The sequence below is a fragment of the Dermacentor variabilis genome, chromosome 5 (assembly GCF_050947875.1).
Source record: "Dermacentor variabilis isolate Ectoservices chromosome 5, ASM5094787v1, whole genome shotgun sequence".
Taxonomy (NCBI): Eukaryota; Metazoa; Arthropoda; class Arachnida; order Ixodida; family Ixodidae; genus Dermacentor; species Dermacentor variabilis.
Window position 1 is genome coordinate 8,013,646 of NC_134572.1, and position 20,755 is coordinate 8,034,400.

The following is a 20,755-nucleotide window of genomic DNA, read 5'->3' on the forward strand; positions in this document are numbered from 1 at the left end:
CATCGACAGTATTGCATCCCCTCTCTACATTTAATGCCACTGTGGCCAGGAGTCCAACTTGTAGCCTCGTGATCGCAACAGGACCACATAGCCATGAGCTGCAGCAACTGCGTTTACTCAATGACTTCATAATGGAGGCACAAGCTGTAACTCTTTAGAACAAAACTACTAGCGACCTTGGTGCAGTTATGCTGCCATCATAAACAAAATGGCCATTTCCACTGCAGGAAGAATGTAAACAAGCTCGTTGGCATAATTGGTGCAATTAAATTATGCTCAACTTGTATGCACAAAAGCAAAGCCAAATGATGACTGATTTAGGCAAGACGTTCATACAGAATTTTCATTTTTATAAACAAAACAACTCAGTATCAAACACCTTTACAACAGTACTTGTACACCAACACATTTTCATGTTGCAGCTGCGGCGGCAGCAGCGGCAGCAGCAGCTTTATTTGCACTGGCAAGTGCTGCTCTTTGGGCCCGATTCCGCTTGCGCCACTCGACCCAAGCTGCCACTTCTGGTTGGCGAACATCACCTTTCTGTTCCAGCTGTGCATAGTACGCTTCACGAAGCACTCGGAAAGCTTGCAGGTTGGCATAAGGGATTAACGTGACGGGGTCGAAATAGCGTGCCGGCAGACGTGTGATGGGACACACACTGCGGTTTGCTGGCTTGGGCCGGCCCCCAGGAAAATGCTCCTTCAGGGTAGATTCATCTGGGAATGTGATAAAATTGCGGGAACACCGCGCCGTTGAGGCAACGGGTCCTTCTACATCCACTTCTTCAATAAGTGGCATGGAGATGGAGTGGTAACGTATCATGGGGCCTCGATTCGTGTTCTTGACAATCTTGGCTTTTTTCTTCTCCAGCTCGAGTCTTTGATACGACTCTAAAGAGCGCAAGTTCTCCTGCTCTGTAAGCTTGGCCTCCTCAAGCAGCTCCTCCTGAGTCGGATGCCACGAGTGCTCTGCGCCAGACCTGCAGATTTTGGAGAAGTGGGTTTCATGCAACTCTCAGTTATATATAGTTCACAAAGACAGCCTCAACAAACTGCTGCGCAATATCTTTTCACACACATAAAAACATACTTGACAAGCCTTTGCTTGACCGAAAGCTGTCATATGAGTGATGAAAACCTTTTATGAAGATTTTATTTTCAAAAAGCTTAGGTGTGCATGCATATGCACATTTCAGGCCAAGCCTCGCTCGACACAAGCTACCACAAGCCTTGCACAGCCATATACCACCATTCCCATGACAGCACAGTGCCCATTAGGAAACTCACTTGTGGCACCCGATATCCCTCAAGATAATATTCTAAGAAACTTTACGATCACAATTGGTAAAAACCACAATCAATCCAGCAGCAACAGCACTAAAATTTTCTATGTTGAGTGGCTGAAATTATGGCCCTGCAGTTGCATTATGACTTTATAATAATGGGTGCATTCAGTTCAGCCACACTTAGCTTTATTTTTATGTGGCTAGACCAATGGCAGTCATTGCATGTGTAAGTTTGGAAGTCCGTTATCTGGAAGATATTTCCTCAGCTGCAGAACTATTCAAGATGGCTGTACAAATATGTATAAATTTTCCAGTTAATTCAGAACTTGGCAGGCAAACTGTCTATACATGTGTTGCTTTCACAACACATAAAAAAATAGTCATGAACAGCAGTGCTGCAGGCACCATCTTGTGACATTGTGCTAAACCAGAGCCCACACAATTATTACCTCAATTATGAGCTCATCTTACTGAGCTGCTGGAATAAAGCACAAGAGCAACATCATCTTTTATGTATAAAAGAGTTTCTTTTTCTTTGACGGTAGCGGTAACACAATACAAAAGCATTTTTAACATATTGCAGTTGAACAAAGCACGGCAAGATGCCACCACCAGGGCTGCTGCTGCTGTCTAGGTTTTTGATGTTCTGGTATTCCACAAATGACAATCGACACACAAACAGATTAAAAACTCTAATAAAGTCGAACACCTATAGACTGAATGCCTCTACACCGAAATGACCTGTTGGTAATATGTGGAATTTTAACTTTGAATGTTTATTTGCTTGCAAAGCTCTATTTAGGTGCACATTTGTCACTTGTAACACTTCGTAACACTTCTGTATCACCCACCTACTATACTCTCTACTGAGAGGGGCACTAAGAGAAATAAATAAAAATAAGTAACAAAGTATTCCATGTGTCCTGGCCAAGCTCCTACCTTTCACATTTTTTGTGACTGCCTGCACAGAGAACAACACGAAAATGAAGTTGTTGATACAACGAAGTTTAGGCATTCGCAATAGCTGACGAGCACATATAGCAATGCCATTGAGCTGCATGCACAAGGGAGCATCTGTCAACATAGTAATAAAGATTACACAGGCAAGTTCAGGTACGGTATCTACAGTAATTAGCTATGGTAGCAATTCAATGACCCAACAAAAGAAAAAAAGAAAGAAAGACGGCCTAGCAGGGCAAACACTGATGTCCCCCACTAGCAGGGTCTGCCAGCAAGAAGCCCAAAACTAGGCTAACACTATTCACACACTACTACTAGTACTATGACTCACCAGTGGCATTAGGTATTGCTACAGTATATTTGGAAAGAGGCAACAGCAGCATTTTCAACTTTGCAGCTGTAGCTTCCGTCACTCCTGGGTTTCACAGAGGAATGTGCTGTGAATCCAGATACTGTGTAAGGTTGACTACAGTTGTACATTCCATCAGATGAAGTGTGCAAAAGAAATTTAACGAATATTTTCACTAAGTATTTCTTTTGTTCATGTTAAAAAAGTATTTTTCTTTTTTTGCTGAACACACTCATTCTGATCTATACGGCGTGTGATCCAGTTTGCAATATTTACAACGAAGTCACCTGTATAACAAAGGATTTTGGAGGTTCCAATTGTTTCATTGTAAAGGTGCCTGACTACAACACAAGGCCAGACAAATGTGCTCACTTTCGCGGGTGCCGTTGCCTGCGCTGCTCCTCGTGAGCCTGCCGCCTGCGCTCCGTTTCCTGGCTCTTGGCCTGGGTGGACCTCCGCACTGACTTGCGCTCAGCAGATGGAAAGGCATTCAGTGCTGAGCTGTCTTCCTTGTCAACGGAGCTTTGAGTGCGACGTCTTTTTGCTGGTTTCTCTGTTTTCTGTTCCTGTTGGCAAAGAAAAGGTGTGCCATGACAATCGATAAAACAGTTTTCCCAGAGACATTACCCTATCTTGAAAACACATGGGGCGGCATATTGGGAGTCCTAAGCTGCATGCAGGTAATTTTTACATCTCATGAACTTATGTATTGCTCCCATAATGTCACTGGCTGGCCCCCTTTTCTATCTAATGATGTGACTAAGTTTCCCTGAAGCCTGTTTCACAGACAGATTCTGTGCGACTCCAGTCATGGCAGCGTTAGAATACGCAGCAACAGCAATGAAGCCAACAACTTCAAATCTCATAAAAGAGCCCTGCAGCGCTCATTCAACAAAGTAATTTTCTTGGTCGCTACACAATACTGTCATGAACATCTGAGCCAAAAATTATTCCTGCACATGAAGCCACGAACCCACAACTTAATTCAATAGGCTGCCTGCCTTTTATTCAAAGGGCCCTGAACCACCTTTCGGGCTTGGTGAAAAAAAACAGTCCACGAACAGCATAGACTGCTGTGAACATCTCAGCCAAATTTTGCAGTCGTGCATGGTGCGTGGATGTCACAAGCAGAGTGCAAAGTTACCTTTCTCTCAAATGCTCTCTTTTCAAATGAAGCATGCTCCTCACTCTTTTCTAGATGCTTTATTTCACAATATAGCGGATCCCCATAGGCAGCTATTGGCCAATAGCTGACATCAATCAAGAAGGGTGTCTGGATCAGTGCGCTCCTTCCTACTATTACTGTGTATATTTATTTATGCAGTTTAATAAACAGGCTGGAGTAAGCAAAAGTATGCTTTCGAATTTCAATAATATTTACATACTTCCAAAAAGAAGTAAACTATCATCTGCTCACACTTGGCCGCCAGCGTAGGAATTAAGCTTTGGCCACTCTACTTATCGGTGTCATAGCTGTCGGGTCTCAATAATTTTGGCTAATTTTGCACACTCACTACCTCGAACCATGAAAATTTGGAGGTCAGACCACACGCACGCTTGACAGCACGTGCCGACTTCTGGCCGCTCCTGGTTAGATGCCTTGGCAGACTGCTTCAGATTGAGCTATTGATAGCGCTTCAAAATGAGTTGGGTGTGGCTACTATCCATCGATCAAGCTGGTTCAGGACAAAGCCAGTGTGCACCACGTAGCACAGCCAGACAGGAGCATATGAGCGCAAACACGCACTCTAGCTCTTTTGTGCACAAAGCAAGTGCTGTTGTTGCATGTAGCTTGGGGTCTGCTATGTAGCATAGATCTGCCGCAATGCCGCGTCTGCCGCAATGAGTCCACTGGCTGAGAACACTAACGCTCGCTGAGGACAACTGCATTCAGCATGTTTGGTGCATCATGGACACCAAAATTGGAAATAATGGCATCTATGTCAGCATGCAAAATCACATCTGAACTATTATTACTTACAGGGTGCACTAAAAACACGGAGGAAGAAGGGAGACAAAACACGGGCGCTGACTCACGACTAAAAGTTTACTGCATTCAAACAGCCATAAGTGGTCAGCCGTATGTGGTCAGACATGTGGTCAGCACTTGTGCTTCGTCTCTCCTCTTCGTCCGTGTTTCTAGTGCGCACTGCAAGTAATAATAACGCAAATGTACCGACTCGCCCAGCTAGCTACCGTACTGCAAATCTGAACTGCACACCACGGTGACATTCAGTAGGCGGAGCGTTGTGGGCATGCCCTGCTCCGCTGTAGCCTACGCAGTGCAAGGCATTGAAGAAGAAGCAGAAGCACCACAAAGGGCATGTTTGATTGCCAATAACTCTGCTCCTGCTTAACGCAGTGAAGTACTTTGTGCGCCAAAGTATTTCTGAAATAGCCTAGTTTAGTACTTTGTGCGCCAAAGTATTTCTGAGATAGCCTAGTTTAACTTGGAATGCATTTCTCCACTTCAATAAAAGTGGTTCAAGGCCCCTTTAACTTTACAAGCCCCGTCACTTTCTTTACTGCGACAGCAGTTTAAACTGAGACCAAGGCTTGCTGCGCCCATCCGTCCTTTCCCTCACGGAGCCATCACACCATCATTTCAGCATTGAGCTTTTTCTCGGATATCATTACGTGGAGGCAGGTCCACAAGCGCCGTCTTCCTCCACACTCCTCTGGAGGAATATTATTGTAACATGACCCCCGGCTGCTGAAGCACCGTCACGGTGCTTGCTGCGGTGCTTGCTGCGGTGTAGGGGAGCAGTAAAGTTTAAGGTGAGACACGTGAACATCTGCAGGTGGCAAAACGGTGGGATAGGAAGACTTGAGTGGGCCAACCTCTTAAGTGATGTCCGTTACACGTCTTAAGACATGATATGGTCCGGAGTACCCAGAAAGCAATTTTTCAGAGTCCAACATGCTGAGTTGGAGTCCACAAAAGCACCAAGGGCACCCTAGGTATAGATAATGCCTTGATGACAGGAGTCATATCGGTGCCTCTGGTGGTTTTGCAATATCATAAGCCGATGGCGAGCAATCTGGCGTGCCTCGTCAGCTTTGGAAATGGTATCGCGGACATACTCAGTGCGCAAATGGTCAGCAGCGGGATTGATAGCGTCAAAAGGTAACGTTCGGTCATCGCCAAACAGAAGATAAAAGGGGTAAAAAACCAGCAGCATCGTGACGGAAGGAATTGTTGGCAAATGTAACGAAGGGCAACGCACCGTCCCAGTCTTAATGGTCAGAAGAGACACACAGAGAAAGCATGTCAGTTAGCGTATAGTTGAATCGTTCAGTCAAGCAATCATTCAGCAAGGGTGGTAATCATCGTAAATTTGTGTATTGTCATGCAGGAGCAAAGCAGGTCATCCATAACGCTGGAGAGAAAGTAGCATCCACGGTCGGTGAGGGGTTAACAAGGGGCTCCATGATGTAAGCTGACATTATGTAGCAGGAAATTAGCGACATCCGTAGCACAACTGGTAGGTAGACAGCATGTACAGTGAAACCTCGTTAAACCATAGTTGGCCGGAGCTCGGAAAAAGTATGTACTAAACGGTAGTCCTGCTTAACCGAAATAGCATGAGATTGCCCACTTACCTGTCAAAAACAGAACTCAGAGAGAGTGTGATGAAAGGGGAAAAAACATGTAGTATTTATTCGCTTCGCGCAACAAAGGTGTCATTTTCATTTGATGCCGCGGCGGCCTAGTAGCGACGACAGCAGCCACAAACTTACTGAAGCTGCGAGCCAGCATTTCAGCCAGCCCCCTTGGCAAACACTCGCATGGCAGATTCCTCGTTGGCGCTGCATATTCTCCGTGCACGGGCGCGGTAGCGCTGCAGAAGTCGCGGGGCGCCCTTTTCATTTCGGGGTGCTGTCCTCACCGTCACGATTGCATTCATGAGGCTGACGTAACATGCAGCTTCTGCCACTGTAGGGCCTGAATCACATGCGCTGTGTTTCCCGTGTCATCCTCATCACTCTTGCTTGGCGACACTTCGGCAACAACAGAGACAACGAGGGCAAAAAGTTGAACCTCGTAGCCGAAATCTCTTCGCGGTCGCAGCAGCGCTGCCGAGCAACTTCTTCGCATTCCAAGCGCCACACACTGTAGTCAACAGCAGATGCCTGTCGGGTGCCAGTGCCGACTTCTTCATGTCACATTCGATAGCATGAACAATGTCTAATTTTTCTTCTATGCTAAGCACCCGGCGTCTTTTTCATCCGAGCTACGGCAATAACGCGAGTCCTTGGTCGCACGATGCCACAACCATGGAGGACGAAAAAAATACTTATTTCCTCCATGACCACAATGCTCTCTGGCACGGCGTCAAAATGATGTTGATGTTGATGTGGCTTTACGCGCAAACACACAGGGCGCTTGGAGGCCGTTGTTCTGATCTCTGAGGCTTGTTCTGACGGGCCGCTCGATGGAGACGATGTACCGCTGTGTTTGAGCGATTAAAAGTGGAAACACTATGTGTTAACCGGTACGTACGCAATAGGCTGGTATAATTTACACAGATACAAAACACATTATGCTCAATGGCTGCTTGGCCAGGGAAATGACTTTACTACTTTTAAAACGAAACTACTGTTTAAGCGGGTACAATTTAACGAGGTTTTACTGTAATTGCGTATCAGATGATGTGGTCTGTAGCAACAGCAATCCATTTGTTGCCAGCAGCAGAGGCAGGGAAAGAACTGAGGAGGTCAAGACCAACTCGGAAGAAGGAGTCAGAGGGGATGTCAAGAGGCTGAAGGAGCCCAGCAGGAGGTATAAGTGTTTTTTTTTTCGGCGTTCACACAGTTCCCATGCAGTGACTTAGCGACAAACAGGATGGTTAGGACCAGCCCGAAAGAAGTGACGCCGAACGCGATCATAGGTCCGGGAAGCTCCAAGATGACCGGCGGTCAGGGCATCATGAAGCTGACCAAGAATGCTCACGCACAGATGCGTGGGCATGTCTGTTCATGTCTGTCTGGGTGAAAGTTGTGGCGATATAATGCACCATGCTTAAGCACGAAGAGGTGAAGGGAGAGTTCGGGTGCTGAAGAATCTAGCTTCTGAATAAACTCATGTAAGATGGGATCATGGTGCTGTCCATCGCAAATGTGGCTTAAAAGTGGAGAGCGAGAGTACACATGCAGGCGCATCAGAGGCTTCAGGTGGATCCAAAAGATTGCGAGAGAAACAGTCACCGTCCCATTGCAATCGGCCAGACTTATAAGAGACAGAGTAGGTGTATTCTTGAAGCCGCAGTGCCCAGCGACCAAGATGCCTAGTGGGATTCTTAAGGGACGAAAGCCGGCAAAGTGCGTGGTGATCGGCAGTGACGATGAAATGCCGGCCATGTAAGTAGAAGTAGAAACGAGATTAAGACACTCCCGTTCCGTGATGGAGTAGTTCTGTTCGGCTAGAGAAAGGAGATGGCTTGGATAGGCGATAACAGGGGCAGCCGATTCCGTAGCCGCTGGCATTAGTGCGGAGCTCTGTTGTAGCGCAGCCATCGAAATGAGCCAGGATAGGTGGTGTGGTCAGCAACATGATGAGGGTAGAGAAGGCGGCAGCCTGTGCAGCACCCAAAAAAAAAAAAAAAAGAAACGAGACGCCTTTCTGTGAAAGGATGTGCGATTTCCACGAAATTCTTGACAAAATGACAGAAGTAGGAGCACAGTCCCAGAAAGCAAGGAACTTTGTGAGGCTCGGGGTGAACACCGGTCGAGTCGACGAGGTGATTGAGTATTGTAAGCTGCTGACATCTGAAGTGGCACTTGGATGAATTAAGGTGCAGGCCGGCGTTGTAAAACACAGAAAAAATAGAGGAAAGTAAGTTGAGATGTGCTTCAAATGTTGGTGAAAATACAATGACATCGTCGAGATAACACAAGCAAATGGACCATTTAGAACAGCGTAAGAGGATGTCCATCATGCGTTCGAAAGTAGCTGGGGCGTTGCATAAGCCGAGGGGCATGACTTTAAACGGATAAAGGCCACCAGGGATAACAAAAGCGGCCTTCTCATGGTCCATGTCATTGACGGCGTCGATTGAAGAAAAATACTTGGTGCCATGAAGGCAATCCAGAGCATCGTTTATGCATGGGAGTGGGTAAACATCTTTTTTTGGTGATATTGTCAAGTTGCCGGTAGTCCATGTAAAATCTCCAGTTGTCTTCTTTTTCTTTAACAAGAAAAGTAGAAGTAACAGTAGAAGCCCAAGGGCTGCAGGACGGCTCAATTATATTATTACGATATCATCGAGTGATGACCAAGGGACGAGCCGCCGCGAGAACGACGACGAAGTGGGTCTGTGCCCTTGGCGCGAGCGAATGTCAGCCTGGCACTCTAGCTCCAGTCCAGTGTAAATAGCCTGTAAATAGCCTCTTTCGTCTGTGTCTTTCTACACGTAACATTCTGGTGGAGGTCAGCGATCCCCGTCCTCGCCACGGAACTCCGGAGTGGTCGGTACATCAAGCTTGTCACCATGCCTCCCGGTGACGAGCCCGCCTCTGCAATGGCTTCGGCTGGTCCGACTGCTCCAATCGTCACGGTTGCCCAACATCGCAATCCTGGTGTGTTCTCTGGCTTGGAGGGACAGGACATTGACGAATGGATCAAGCTATATGAACATGCCTGCGCTAATAACAGGTGGGACCCAACCATTATGCTCGCCAATGTCATCTTTTATCTTGGCGGCACCCCACGCGTGTGGTACCAGACGCATGACGACAAGATAAGCAGTTGGGACACTTTCAAAGAAAAGCTACGGGAACTGTTCGGCAACTCCATTGGCCACAAGGTTGCCGTGAGAAAGGCTCTTGTGTCTCGTGTTCAGAGAGCTACAGAGCCATACGTTTCATACATCTTCGACATCTTGGCTTTATGCCGCAAAGCTGACGATGCTATGCCTGAATCAGATAAAGTGTCCCATGTTCTAAAAGGCATCGCCGACGACGCTTTCAATTTGCTTGTTTTCAGCAACGTCTCGACAATCAACGCCATCATTAAAGAATGCCGTCGCCTTCAACAAGCCAAGAGCCGCCGCATCACACACCACATCGCGCGGCTACCCAACACCGCTGCTACGTCGACATGTGAGGGTCGACCGTGTCAGGCCACCACCTGTGACGACGTCACCTGTATTGTTCGCCGCGAGCTCGAGGCCGCCTGTTCGCCAGCTTTCTCCGCAACGCCTCCCGATCTGCCAGCAACCACGATTACCATGATTCAGGCCATAGTCAGACAGGAATTTGAGAACATGGGTCTCAACTCCGTGTGTTCAACGTCTCAACCCAGCGTTCCCCAGTTCTCTACCGGCCCTCCTCATCCCTGACAGTCCTTTTCTACCTCATTTCGCTGCAACCCGTCCGAATGGTGTACACCTGATGACAGACCAATCTGCTTCCACTGCTGTCGCATCGGCCACGTTGCTCGTCACTACCGCAACCGTTGGCCACCGCCTCCTCGGACATACGCCGCGACTTATTCCCGCACCTTTGGACCTTCTGTTCCCTATGCCACCCGCCATGAACCCACTGCCGCTGATGCCCCTGCTCCGAACCTTCGCTACAGCTGCTCGCCCTCACCTTGATGCCATTAGTCTCATTCGCCTCCAACCCCGCCACTTCTCTTCGCCGCCTATCGCCTCCCGGGCCCAGCCGGAAAACTAGGCACTGCAGCTTCTGGAGGTGAAACTGCGTTGTCGACACTGCCCTCAAATCCTCTGCTCATGTTAAACACGAACCAAAACCTTCTTGACGTTGATGGCTATCCTGTCACGGCACTCATCGATACAGGGGCACATCTTCCTGTTATGAGTGCTGCCTTCCGACGACGACTGAACAAGCTCCTCACCCCAGCGTCGGCACGCGTCGTCTGCGTTGCGGATGGCGGTACTGTGCCTATCATCGGCATGTGTACGGCACGTGTTAGCATCACCAGCCGCCACACTCCTGTCCTCTTAACCGTGTTTGCTCATTGCCCCCACGACCTCATTCTCGGCCTCGATTTTCTCTCCACGCATTCTACTCTTATTGACTGCTCTGCTAGTACCCTTCGCCTTGAGTTGCAGATTATCGCAGAACCTTCTGATGCACCCCAGTGCCGCCTACGCCCCACCGGCTTTATTCTCCTGCCGCCAAACTCAATAGCCTATGTTGAACTCTTGTCTTCCCCACCAGTCCCTGATGGCGAGTACCTCGTCACTCCTCTGCCCGACATTCCACTACAGTATGACGTTACCGTGCCTCACAGTATATTTACTATTACTGCGAACCGCACTTTCATACCTATCTTTAACTTTGGATTGGCAAAGCAAATTCTACCACAAGGTATTTGCCTTGCCAACGTTGACTGTGTCGGCGACAGTCACGTGGCAACTTTATCGACCGATGCTTCTTGCGAGCTTAGCAGGCCCATCGTGCCAGCCTCGGCCACCGATACCAAGATACAGAAAATGGTTGCGACGGACCTGTCTTCTGCGCAGGCTGAAGACCTTTACTAAGTGTTATCGTCCTACAGAGATATTTTCGACTTCGACGATCGCCCTTTAGGCCAGACGCTCGCGGTCAAGCATCGGATTCTTAGTGGCGTTGCTACTCCTATTCACCGATGACCGTATCAAGTTTCTGCATCTGAGCGCCAATTCTAAGTGAAGTGAACAAAATGCTAGACAAAAACATCATTGAGCCTTCTTCCGAGTCCCTGGGCGTCACCTGTAGTGTTGGTTAACAAGAAGGATGGCACGTGGCGCTTCTGTGTAGACTACCATCATCTGAACAACATTACTAAGAAGGACGTCTACCCGCTCCCACGTATAGATGACGCCCTTGACTGCCTCCACGGTTCCAGCTATTTCTCTTCTATTGATCTTCATTCTGGATACTGGCAGATTGCTGTTGACGATATGGACAGAGAAAAAACCACGTTCATCACACCTGATGGCCTATACCAATTTAAAGTAATGCCGTTTCGATTATGCAACGCCCCTGCCACCATTGAGCGTATGATGGACTCCTTGCTCCGAGGTTTCAAATGGTCCACATGTCTCTGCTACCTCGACGACCGTCATCGTCTTCTCGCCCATGTTCGACACTCACCTTGAGCGTCTAACAGCTATACTTGATGTATTTCGAAAGGCGAAGCTGCAACTTAACTCGTCCAAATGTCGTTTCGGCCGCCGCCAAATTACTGTTCTGGGCCACCTCGTTGACGCTTCCGGAGTACAGCCTGATCCCGACAAAACTCGCGCTGTCTGAGACTTTCCGGTTCCGAAGACAGCCGCAGACGTTCGAAGTTTTGTAGGGCTATGCTCGTACTTTCGTCGTTTTATTCAAGATCCTGCGGCAATTGCTAGACCCCTAACTAATCTTTTGAAGAAAGGCGTACAATTCTCGTGGGGTACTGCAGAAGCCGCCGCCTTCTCTCGTCTCGTTACTCTTCTCTCCTCACCACCCATTATCGTCCACTTCGACCCTGATGCCCCTACAGAATTAAGGTACAGATGCCAGCGGTCATGGCGTAGGTGCCGTCTTAGCCCAGCGTCAGCATGGCCAGGATCGCGTTATTGCTTATGCGAGCCAGCTCTTCACACCATCGGAGCGCAACTATTCCATTACGGAACGAGAATGCCTTGCTGTAGTCTGGGCGGTTGCGAAGTTCCGTCCTTACCTTTACGGTCGCCCTTTCTCCGTAGCCACTGACCATCATGCTCTCTGCTGGCTCTCATCGCTAAGAGATCCTACAGGCCGGCTTGGTCGATGGGCTTTGAGGCTACAAGAATTTTCATATTCCGTGGTCCACAAGTCTGGCCGCCTGCACCAAGACGCTGACATGTTGTCGCATTACCCTGTTGACGACCCTGACTCCTACAATATTACCAGTGCTGCTTGTATTCTCTGTGTCGCAGCTGCTTCATTTCGCCGGCGAGCAACGTCGTGACGCTTACATCAGAGCACTCATCGACCGTTTTGAACACTCTCCGGCCAACGCCACACTACGTGTCTTCGTCCTCCGCGACGGTACTCTGTACCGTCGTAACCTTCATGCGGATGGCTCTGAGTTCCTACTTGTCATACCTAAACACGTCCGCTCAACCGTTCTAGAAGAGCTTCACGACGCACCAATGACAGGACACCTCGGCGCATCTCGAACCTATGACCGCGTACGTCGCCGTTTTTTCTGGCCGGGCCTTGCCCATTCCGTACGACGTTATGTCGCCGCTTGTGAACTTTGCCAATGACGCAAGAAGCCTTCCCAGCTCCCTGCTGGTTACCTGCAGCTGCTCGACGTCCCTGTCGAGCCCTTGCATCGTGTCGGCTTAGACCTTCTCGGCCCATTTCCGGAATCTACATCAGGAAACAAGTGGGTTGCAGTCGCGGCGCACTACGCAACCCGCTACGCTGTAACCCGCGCTCTTCCGACCAGTACTGATGCTGCGGACTTCCTCCTGCATGATATTTTGATTCATGGTGCTCCGCGCCAATTGCTAACAGACCGTGGCCGTATGTTCTTAGCCAAAGTCATTGACGACATCATGCGTGCCTGCTCAATACAGCATAAATTTACCACCTCCTACCACCCTCAAACGAACGGCCGCACTGAGCGTTTGAACCGCACCCTTACAGACATGCTATCCAAATATATTTTCAGACGACCACCGTGACTGGGACCAGGCTCTACCTTACATCATATTTGCGTACAACTCTTCCCGTCTCGACACTGCTGGCTTTACTCCTTTTTACCTCTTGTATGGCCGTGAACCGACGCTACCACTGTACACTGTGCTTCCGTCCACCACAGCATCAACTAGCGCTTATGCCTGTGATGCTATCGCCCATGCTGACCATGCTCACCAACTTGCGCACGCTCGTCTACAAGTCTCTCAAGGCAAACAAAAGCAACGCTACGACCTCCGTCACCGTGATGTCAATTTTGTGCCCGGCACCCTCGTGTTGCATTGGTCACCATCGCGTAAAGTTGGCCTTTATGAAAAACTGCTTTCGTGCTACACGGGCCCATATCACGTGCTTCGCCAAGTGACCGATGTCACCTACGAAATCATTCTAGCCACGCCCACTACGTCCTCTGCTGTGACAGCCAGTGACATTGTCCACGTCGCCCGACTCAAACCCTACAACTCTCCACGCCCCTTGGATATTTAACAGCACTGTGACGGCGCTTTTGCCGCCGGGGGGTAGTATTACGATATCATCGAGCGATGATCAAGGGACGAGCCGCCGCGAGAACGACGACGAAGAGGGTCTGTGCCCTTGGCGCGAGTGAATGTCGACCTGGCGCTCTGGCTCCAGTCCAGTGTATATAGCCTGAAAATAGTCTCTTTCGTATGTGTCTTTATACATGTAACAATATCTTTGGCAAGCATCATGTCAACCTCCTTTTGTATGATGTGGCACTCAGCTGGTGATGCCCGTATGGCTGTCGGAGGAACGGATGGACATCGCCAGTGTTTACGCGGTGTTTGACAGTGCAGGTTTGACCCAGAGAATGGTCCCAAAGATCAAAGATATCCCGATAAGAGGAGAGGAGGCGAAGGAGATAATCAACTTGATGGGGTGAAAGGCCTGGAGCGATCATTTTGTTCAAGTCAGCAGAAGACAGACCTGGTGAAGAAGATGGGATATAAGCGGTGTGAGAGTGAGCAACATCAGGTGGAGACAAGGCTGAGATGATGTAGTCATAGGAAGGGTTCAGCAGAGCTAGGGAAATGCCCTGTGGGAGGACTTGTGAGCGCAGCCCGAAATTCAGCGCAGGAAGGCAAGCAAGATTGTCACATAGAGTTATAACAGTGTGTGGAATACCAACACTGTGCATCAACAGAACGGCAGTGATGGGAGCGAACACATAGTCACCATCGGGTACTGGTGGAGAGGGCGTAACAGAAACACAGGTCACAGCTTGTGGTGGCAAACGGACGTGCTCGGCAGAACAGAGTCGACTCTTAACTAGTCCAGGTTGATCCATTGCACTTGGTAGGTCAAGCTGTACAGTACCAGGGGAACAATCAATGAGGGCAGAATGGGCGGATAAAAAGTCAACACAGAGGATGACGTCATTGGAACAGCAGGGGAGGACAGTGAACAAAACAGAAGTTTGGCAGCCGGCAACACTGACACGTGGGGTACATAGGCCAGCTACTACCATCGGCCACACGGACAGCACGTGATGGGGCAGGGGTCATAACTTTCTTCAACTGCTGACGGAGGTGAGAGCTCCTAACAGAAATATGGGCGCTGGTGTCGATCAAAGCTGTAAGAGGTAGGCCATCCACTTCAATGACGATCAGGTTCTGATTGGTAGGGAGCGTCAACAAAGAAATTTGAAGACAAGTCGTAAAAGCAGCATCACCTGCAGGCGCTGCAGCAGTCAGTATCTCTAAGGAAAATGCACGGTGTAGGACGGGGATGGGGAACGCGTAGGGAAGGTGAACGAGAAGGTCACTCACCCCGGTGAGGGCGAGCGACTGTACTGGGCGGCAGACGTGTTCGTGACAGATGGTTCTGGTTCAACTTGGGTTGGCACCTGGTGCTGGCTTTGAGGTGCATAGCAGAAGCTGGAGAAGCTTGTTCAGAAAGGCCCAGGCCAAGGACTTCGGCAATACGACGAAATGTGTGCAACATGTCCACTTCGGAACCAAATTGGTTTGTCATCAGGAGTCCTCCACGCATTCGGATTGCAATACTTGGGAGTAGGACAATGGCATTGCAGAGTGTTGAAGGTGGCCGAAGGGTAAATGTCAGGACGGTTCACAGAACGGATGCTTTGAATGCCCACGTTTGCCAGTTCTTGATGAAACGGATTGTATAAGCGATATGGTCGGTTGGGGATCACTGGGCTCCCCTCACACGAAATATGTTGGTGATGCAGCTTCAATTTCATGTCGAACAATTCGGGTGATAGTCTCTGACCGTGACAGTTTCTACGGCGCTATACGAACCTCACATGTTGATTTCACTGCCATGTTCGGAAGGAGGGTGAAGTTGTAGGAGATGCGTCGGCTTTTAGCATCTTTGAAGCATCAACCTTCAGCAATAATCTAATTGACTGTTGAAGAGGCTTTAAATACTATTGGGTTAAACACATCGTCCGCGATTCCTTTGAGCCTGTGCGCGACCTTATCGCCTTCTGTCATCTCGACATTAACTTTTCGGCAAATGGCCAGCACACCTTGAATGTATGTCAGGTACGACTCAGTAGACGTCTGCACACGTGAGGCATGTTCTTTCCTGGCGGCACACTAGCAGCCTGCAGGTTGGCCAAACAACTCATGAAGTTTTCTCTTACATATGCTCCAGCTTGCGAGCTCCTCTTCATTGTTATCAAACCAGGCCTTTGCAATTCCCTTTAGATAAAATGTTACGTTCGCCAGCATTAAGATCTGGTCCCACCTGTAATGTGGCCAACATACTCATAGAGTCGAATACAGTCATCGAAGCCGTCGCCATCAGAGCCAGGGAAGGTGCAAGGGTTGGAGCGAGGATGATGGCTGGCATGGTCGCCACTCCTGACGCAGTTTGACCGCCAGATGACATGCCGAGAGTGGCAATTTGGCAACTGCTGTGGAGCTCTGTCTTGTGTCAGACCCCCAGCACTTCCAGCAAAAGGTTACACGGAGGCAGACACAACAGAGAAACGTATTTACAATATATTTACAAGGAGAGCAAGCACTGAACCATATGGTCGAATGCACGCACCAGGTCCAAAAGCGTCTTCATTGATGCTCCTCTAGAGGAATATTATCATAATATTAAAAAATGAACACAGCAGTTTATTTTTGGCTGTGCAGAAATAAAAACAATGACACTGACAATGGCAAATGCTCTCCGGGTGCGGTTAGCACATTCCCATCTGACAAAAGGAATGTCAAAAGAACATGGTGGGACAGAAACATGGAAACGTACCAATACGTCAGTGACGCTGAAAGGGCTAGTCACTAATTACACAGGTTTCAAGCCATGCCCTTATTTTCAGCTTCACCCTCACTATGTGGCAAAAAGAAAACAGCTTCATCCACTCTACAGAATTATGCAACTGGGAGCCAGATGTGCTAACCCCTCAGCTAGTGCACAACATTCATGTTTAGCAACCTTGGCTGAGGTTTTCTGAACCAGGTAGACTGTGCTTGTGCTGGCATCTGTGCATGTATTCGAGAGGATACAGCAGGAAATATTGTACCAGACAAAGTACCTCCTGTTGCTGCAGTAAATGACTTCAGATCCAAAGCAACCTCCTGAAGTCTACCGAATCTTTTTCTCATTACTATTAAGTGGGAGTAAACATGATGGCTACTGGGCAGATTTCTCTGAATGTCAAGACTAAGTAAGTACATTCAGCAATAGCAAAAGTCAAGAATTTTTATCACTTGTGGGGTGGTAGTGCAATCTAGTAGTGGTTAACAATACCACTGCACCAACGCTGTAAGCCTTGCAAGACTGGTGCTGTTATGTCTCAAAACGGCAATAGACATTACTTAGGTGTTTCCTACAAGGCAGCCCCTTTCATCAGCACCCGCCCAGACAGCGACGCAGCCCTGGTGATGACTGCTGATGGGTCAACAAAGAAGCTCCCTTCAAGGTGACGACCACCAGCTTTTGTAGATGCGATAACAACCGTAAAGGCCAGGCTTCCCGGGTAGCTGCAAGCTGACTGTCACGGAGATCCCACTGATTGATGCAAGGGGTCCACATCGAGGACTTCCATGGGAACTGCATCAACTTCAGGTTCCCAAATTACCACGTGGCTGCCTTGCACGCGGGGGTGATCGCGCAACATTGGAGGTGGTCCGGCGGAGCAGTGCGACTGCATGGGTGATATTTTTCTAACAGTTTGATGATTATGACTGGCTGAGACACAGTCATTAGATTCCCTGGTCTAGTCGCCTAGGGAAGACGACTGTTTTAAAAGCAGACATCTTTGGTGCAGTGAGGATGACATGACGTGCACTGCCAAATGTGTGCTCCTACATCTGGAGACAGTGTACATTTGTAAAATAAACCCTTTCTTTTGTTCCTACTCGCAGATGTATTCATCCCTGTGACTGGAGGATTTCCAGCCTAAATGCTACCTCTAGCTGCAACAATGCCACTACATACAGAGGATTGTGCCACTGAATTCCAAGGTCATTACAATACAAAGGCTTTCCACAATGGCAGACAGAGCATGGTTGGCATTGTTCCAGCCAGGAACAACAGCACTGTGTTGAGTGAATTATGATGGGAGAGCCATGACAACATGGAAGCAGCAGCATTTGATTGTTTACGAAGCTGTTGATACATTAAGTGCACTCAAAAACTTTTTTGAAAAGGTTCGTGTGGAAATACCCTTCAATACCATAAACACCACACATTCTTCACATTTCATTACGGTGTTGCAGGGTCCCTTTAACAAGCTCTCGCAATGTCGCTGCACTAAAAAGATTACAGAAAAGCTGTGCATGACTTGCTTGGTCAGGTACACAAGGGATCAGGGGACAGCCAGCTGTTGCAACAGCAGCACAAGCTCAAAGTCAGTACATATAATATAAGCTTACAATTTTAATATGTACCACCCACAACACCTATCTGTGCTGCTGACTCGCACTGTTGAATTGTACATGGAACTGGACTGACAAAATTAAAGCTGCACAAGGGCTCAGTTACGAGCCAGCTAGTAATAAAATTTGTCAGCGATTCCCACCTGTTGGTGTTCTTGTGACAACCCTCCTAACAGGATTTGTCCCATGCCGACAAGAAATAAACAATGAAATGCTTCATTTTTCAGATGTGCTTAAATGCAAGAAAAAGACAAAGTAGGCAAAATGCCTGCTCCGTGTACCATTGTGCAGCAGGAAACAAACACAGTGATACTGCACTAAAATTCTGTTGGAAATGTGTTCTGCGTGGTTGTCTTTTCATAGTGCATCTGGATGGCAGATTGCGAGCCTGTTCTGAACTGCAGACCAGGAGCCACAGCTCCTACTTCTGACTTTCAAAGCTTGTAACAGGCCTGGAGCATGTCATTAGACCATGTAGGCAAGGAATGCAGGTACCTTTTTTCTATTGGTGATCCATGAATCTTCAGAGTGACTGAAGCCACTCGTTTCGGCAACAAGTCAAGCCCTCTCAAGGCAGGCAATAAGCACCATTATAACATGCAAACAGCAGTCGCCTAGCTGGCTTTGCTCTGAGCTTGAACCCTCATCCACCACGACATCTGCTGTTTTTAGCCCATCATGCGGATATCTGTGTGCAGGCAAGACCATGCTGTCTGCTGATCACATGACTCGTAGGATCAGCCTGTGCCTGGTCTAAACTTGCCCTTTGGATACACACTTAACAGCATTGCCCAAAAAGCACTGTTATCAGTGATTTTCAAGGATCTGAACTGCAGTGCAGTACCAAGGACACCTGTCCAACTAGCACACTACACTCCTGCGAAAATGCTGCATCAACACCAGACAGGTATAACAAACTTAATGTAATTAATTACTTTTAATCAATTATATTTCTGGATATGTTGTAATTTATTGATTAATTTTTACAAGGTAATGCTCACCGTAATTCAATAATTTTTGCTGATACTAGAAATAACATGTGACCAGTTACTTTATTGATGAGACAAGATGGTAGCAGGCAACACAGTTTTGCAGAACACTTGCAGTCGGGCCAGAAAGCAACATCGTGGATATGCATGTTGGGAAAAGAAAACCTGGGTGCTCAGTGTTTGTTTCCTCATCTTAACACTCAACCATACGTTGGCAGATAAATTAAAGTGGCTTTACTATGACTCAGTAGCAGCGGCCACTTTGGACGTTGACGCTGGAAAATCCCCTACAAACTTTTTTTTTCAGCTTTTCATTGGCCCTACTGCGAAAGCATTGGATAAGCCCCGGCAACAATGAAGCACTGCACTTCATAGAGGACCCAAATGCGAGCATCATGGTGATGAGTAATTACAATTTAGTATGCAAGGTGTTAGTACAATTTTGAGCGTCACTGCTGAAGTCTTAACAAGAGACGAGAGAAGATAACCGCTGAAAATTTCGAAAAGCAAATGTTAGAAAAGATGACCAATGCATGAAGGGCTAAATTAAATTAAATTCTGTGGTTTTACATGCCCTAACCATGATACAATTATGAGGCACACCGAAGTAAGGGACTCGGAACAATTTTGACCACCTGGGATTCTTTAATGTGCGCCCAATGCATGGCACATGGGTGTTTTTGTATTTCACCCTGACTGGAATGCGGCCGCCATGGCCGGGGTTTGATCCGCGACCTCAGGTTTAGCAGCCAAACGGCAAAGCCACTAGGGCACCAAGACGGGTCGCGTGAAGGGCTGCTGAGGATGACCGAAAGAGTCAGGCCAGCTCGTTATACAGTTAAACCTTTATATAAAGAACTTCAATATAATGAAATTCTTGACATAACAAAGTATTCAACTTTTCATAACCTTTTGTCCATAGAACCCCATGTATTCAGAACATCTATGTAACGAAATTTCACTGCCGCTGCAAAGGAATGCCGAGACAATAAATGGAAACTTCCGCCAACGCAGATGGTCAAATGGCTGAATTGCAAGCAGCTGGTTGTAAACGCATCTCTCAAATTGCCCACTGTGCAACAAGAGTGACCTTTGAAGTAGAGCCTGATCATGTTCCATAGAAAGTCCAAGTGCGATAAGATCCTGTGGTGCCTCGTGCACTGTATGCTTTAGGCGTGACTGAAAATGAGTGAGAGTGAGACAAGGAAGATGGTAGCTTCACAAGTGATGCCTTCCCGCACGAGCAAAGGGAAAAAGGGGGAGAGGAGCGAGCTCATGGTAACACGATCAAGCGCACGTAAGGTGGCGGGAGGGGGGGTGCGGGGGGGGGGGCAGAGTGGGGGTAAGTTGCTGTCTGGTCTCAGCAGTGGCTGCATATGGCTGTAAGCATAGCTGAGCACATACACAGCCACGTACCTTGCTTTAGAAGTAAGCTGCTGCATGTGCAAAGAGTGGGTGCGTTGAGATGGCCTCGCACCATGTAAGCTGTCTTCCAGTGCATTTAGTATTGGAGGCTAAATAATCTCGAGTTTCTGTGACCCATTGGAGTGAGAGGCAAACGAAGCATTCACTCCCCATGAATACTTTGTTTAGCGCAAAACGACAGGCACAA

The 20,755-nt window shown here is 48.1% G+C and overlaps 1 protein-coding gene across 2 annotated transcripts in view; it reads right to left on the reverse strand.

Annotated features, from left to right (window-relative positions):
- Positions 1-333: 333 nt before the first annotated feature.
- The window catches only part of YL-1 (Vacuolar protein sorting-associated protein YL-1), a 30,679-nt gene continuing 10,257 nt past the window's right edge, over positions 334-20,755 (reverse strand). For both annotated transcript variants that reach the window (XM_075691675.1, XM_075691674.1), the window contains exons 4-5: positions 2,970-3,163; positions 334-982 (exon numbers count right to left, since the gene is read on the reverse strand). In XM_075691675.1, the coding sequence (XP_075547790.1) occupies positions 412-982; positions 2,970-3,163 (765 nt within the window). In that variant the 3' untranslated portion in view covers positions 334-411. The remainder of the gene's footprint in view (positions 983-2,969; positions 3,164-20,755) is intronic.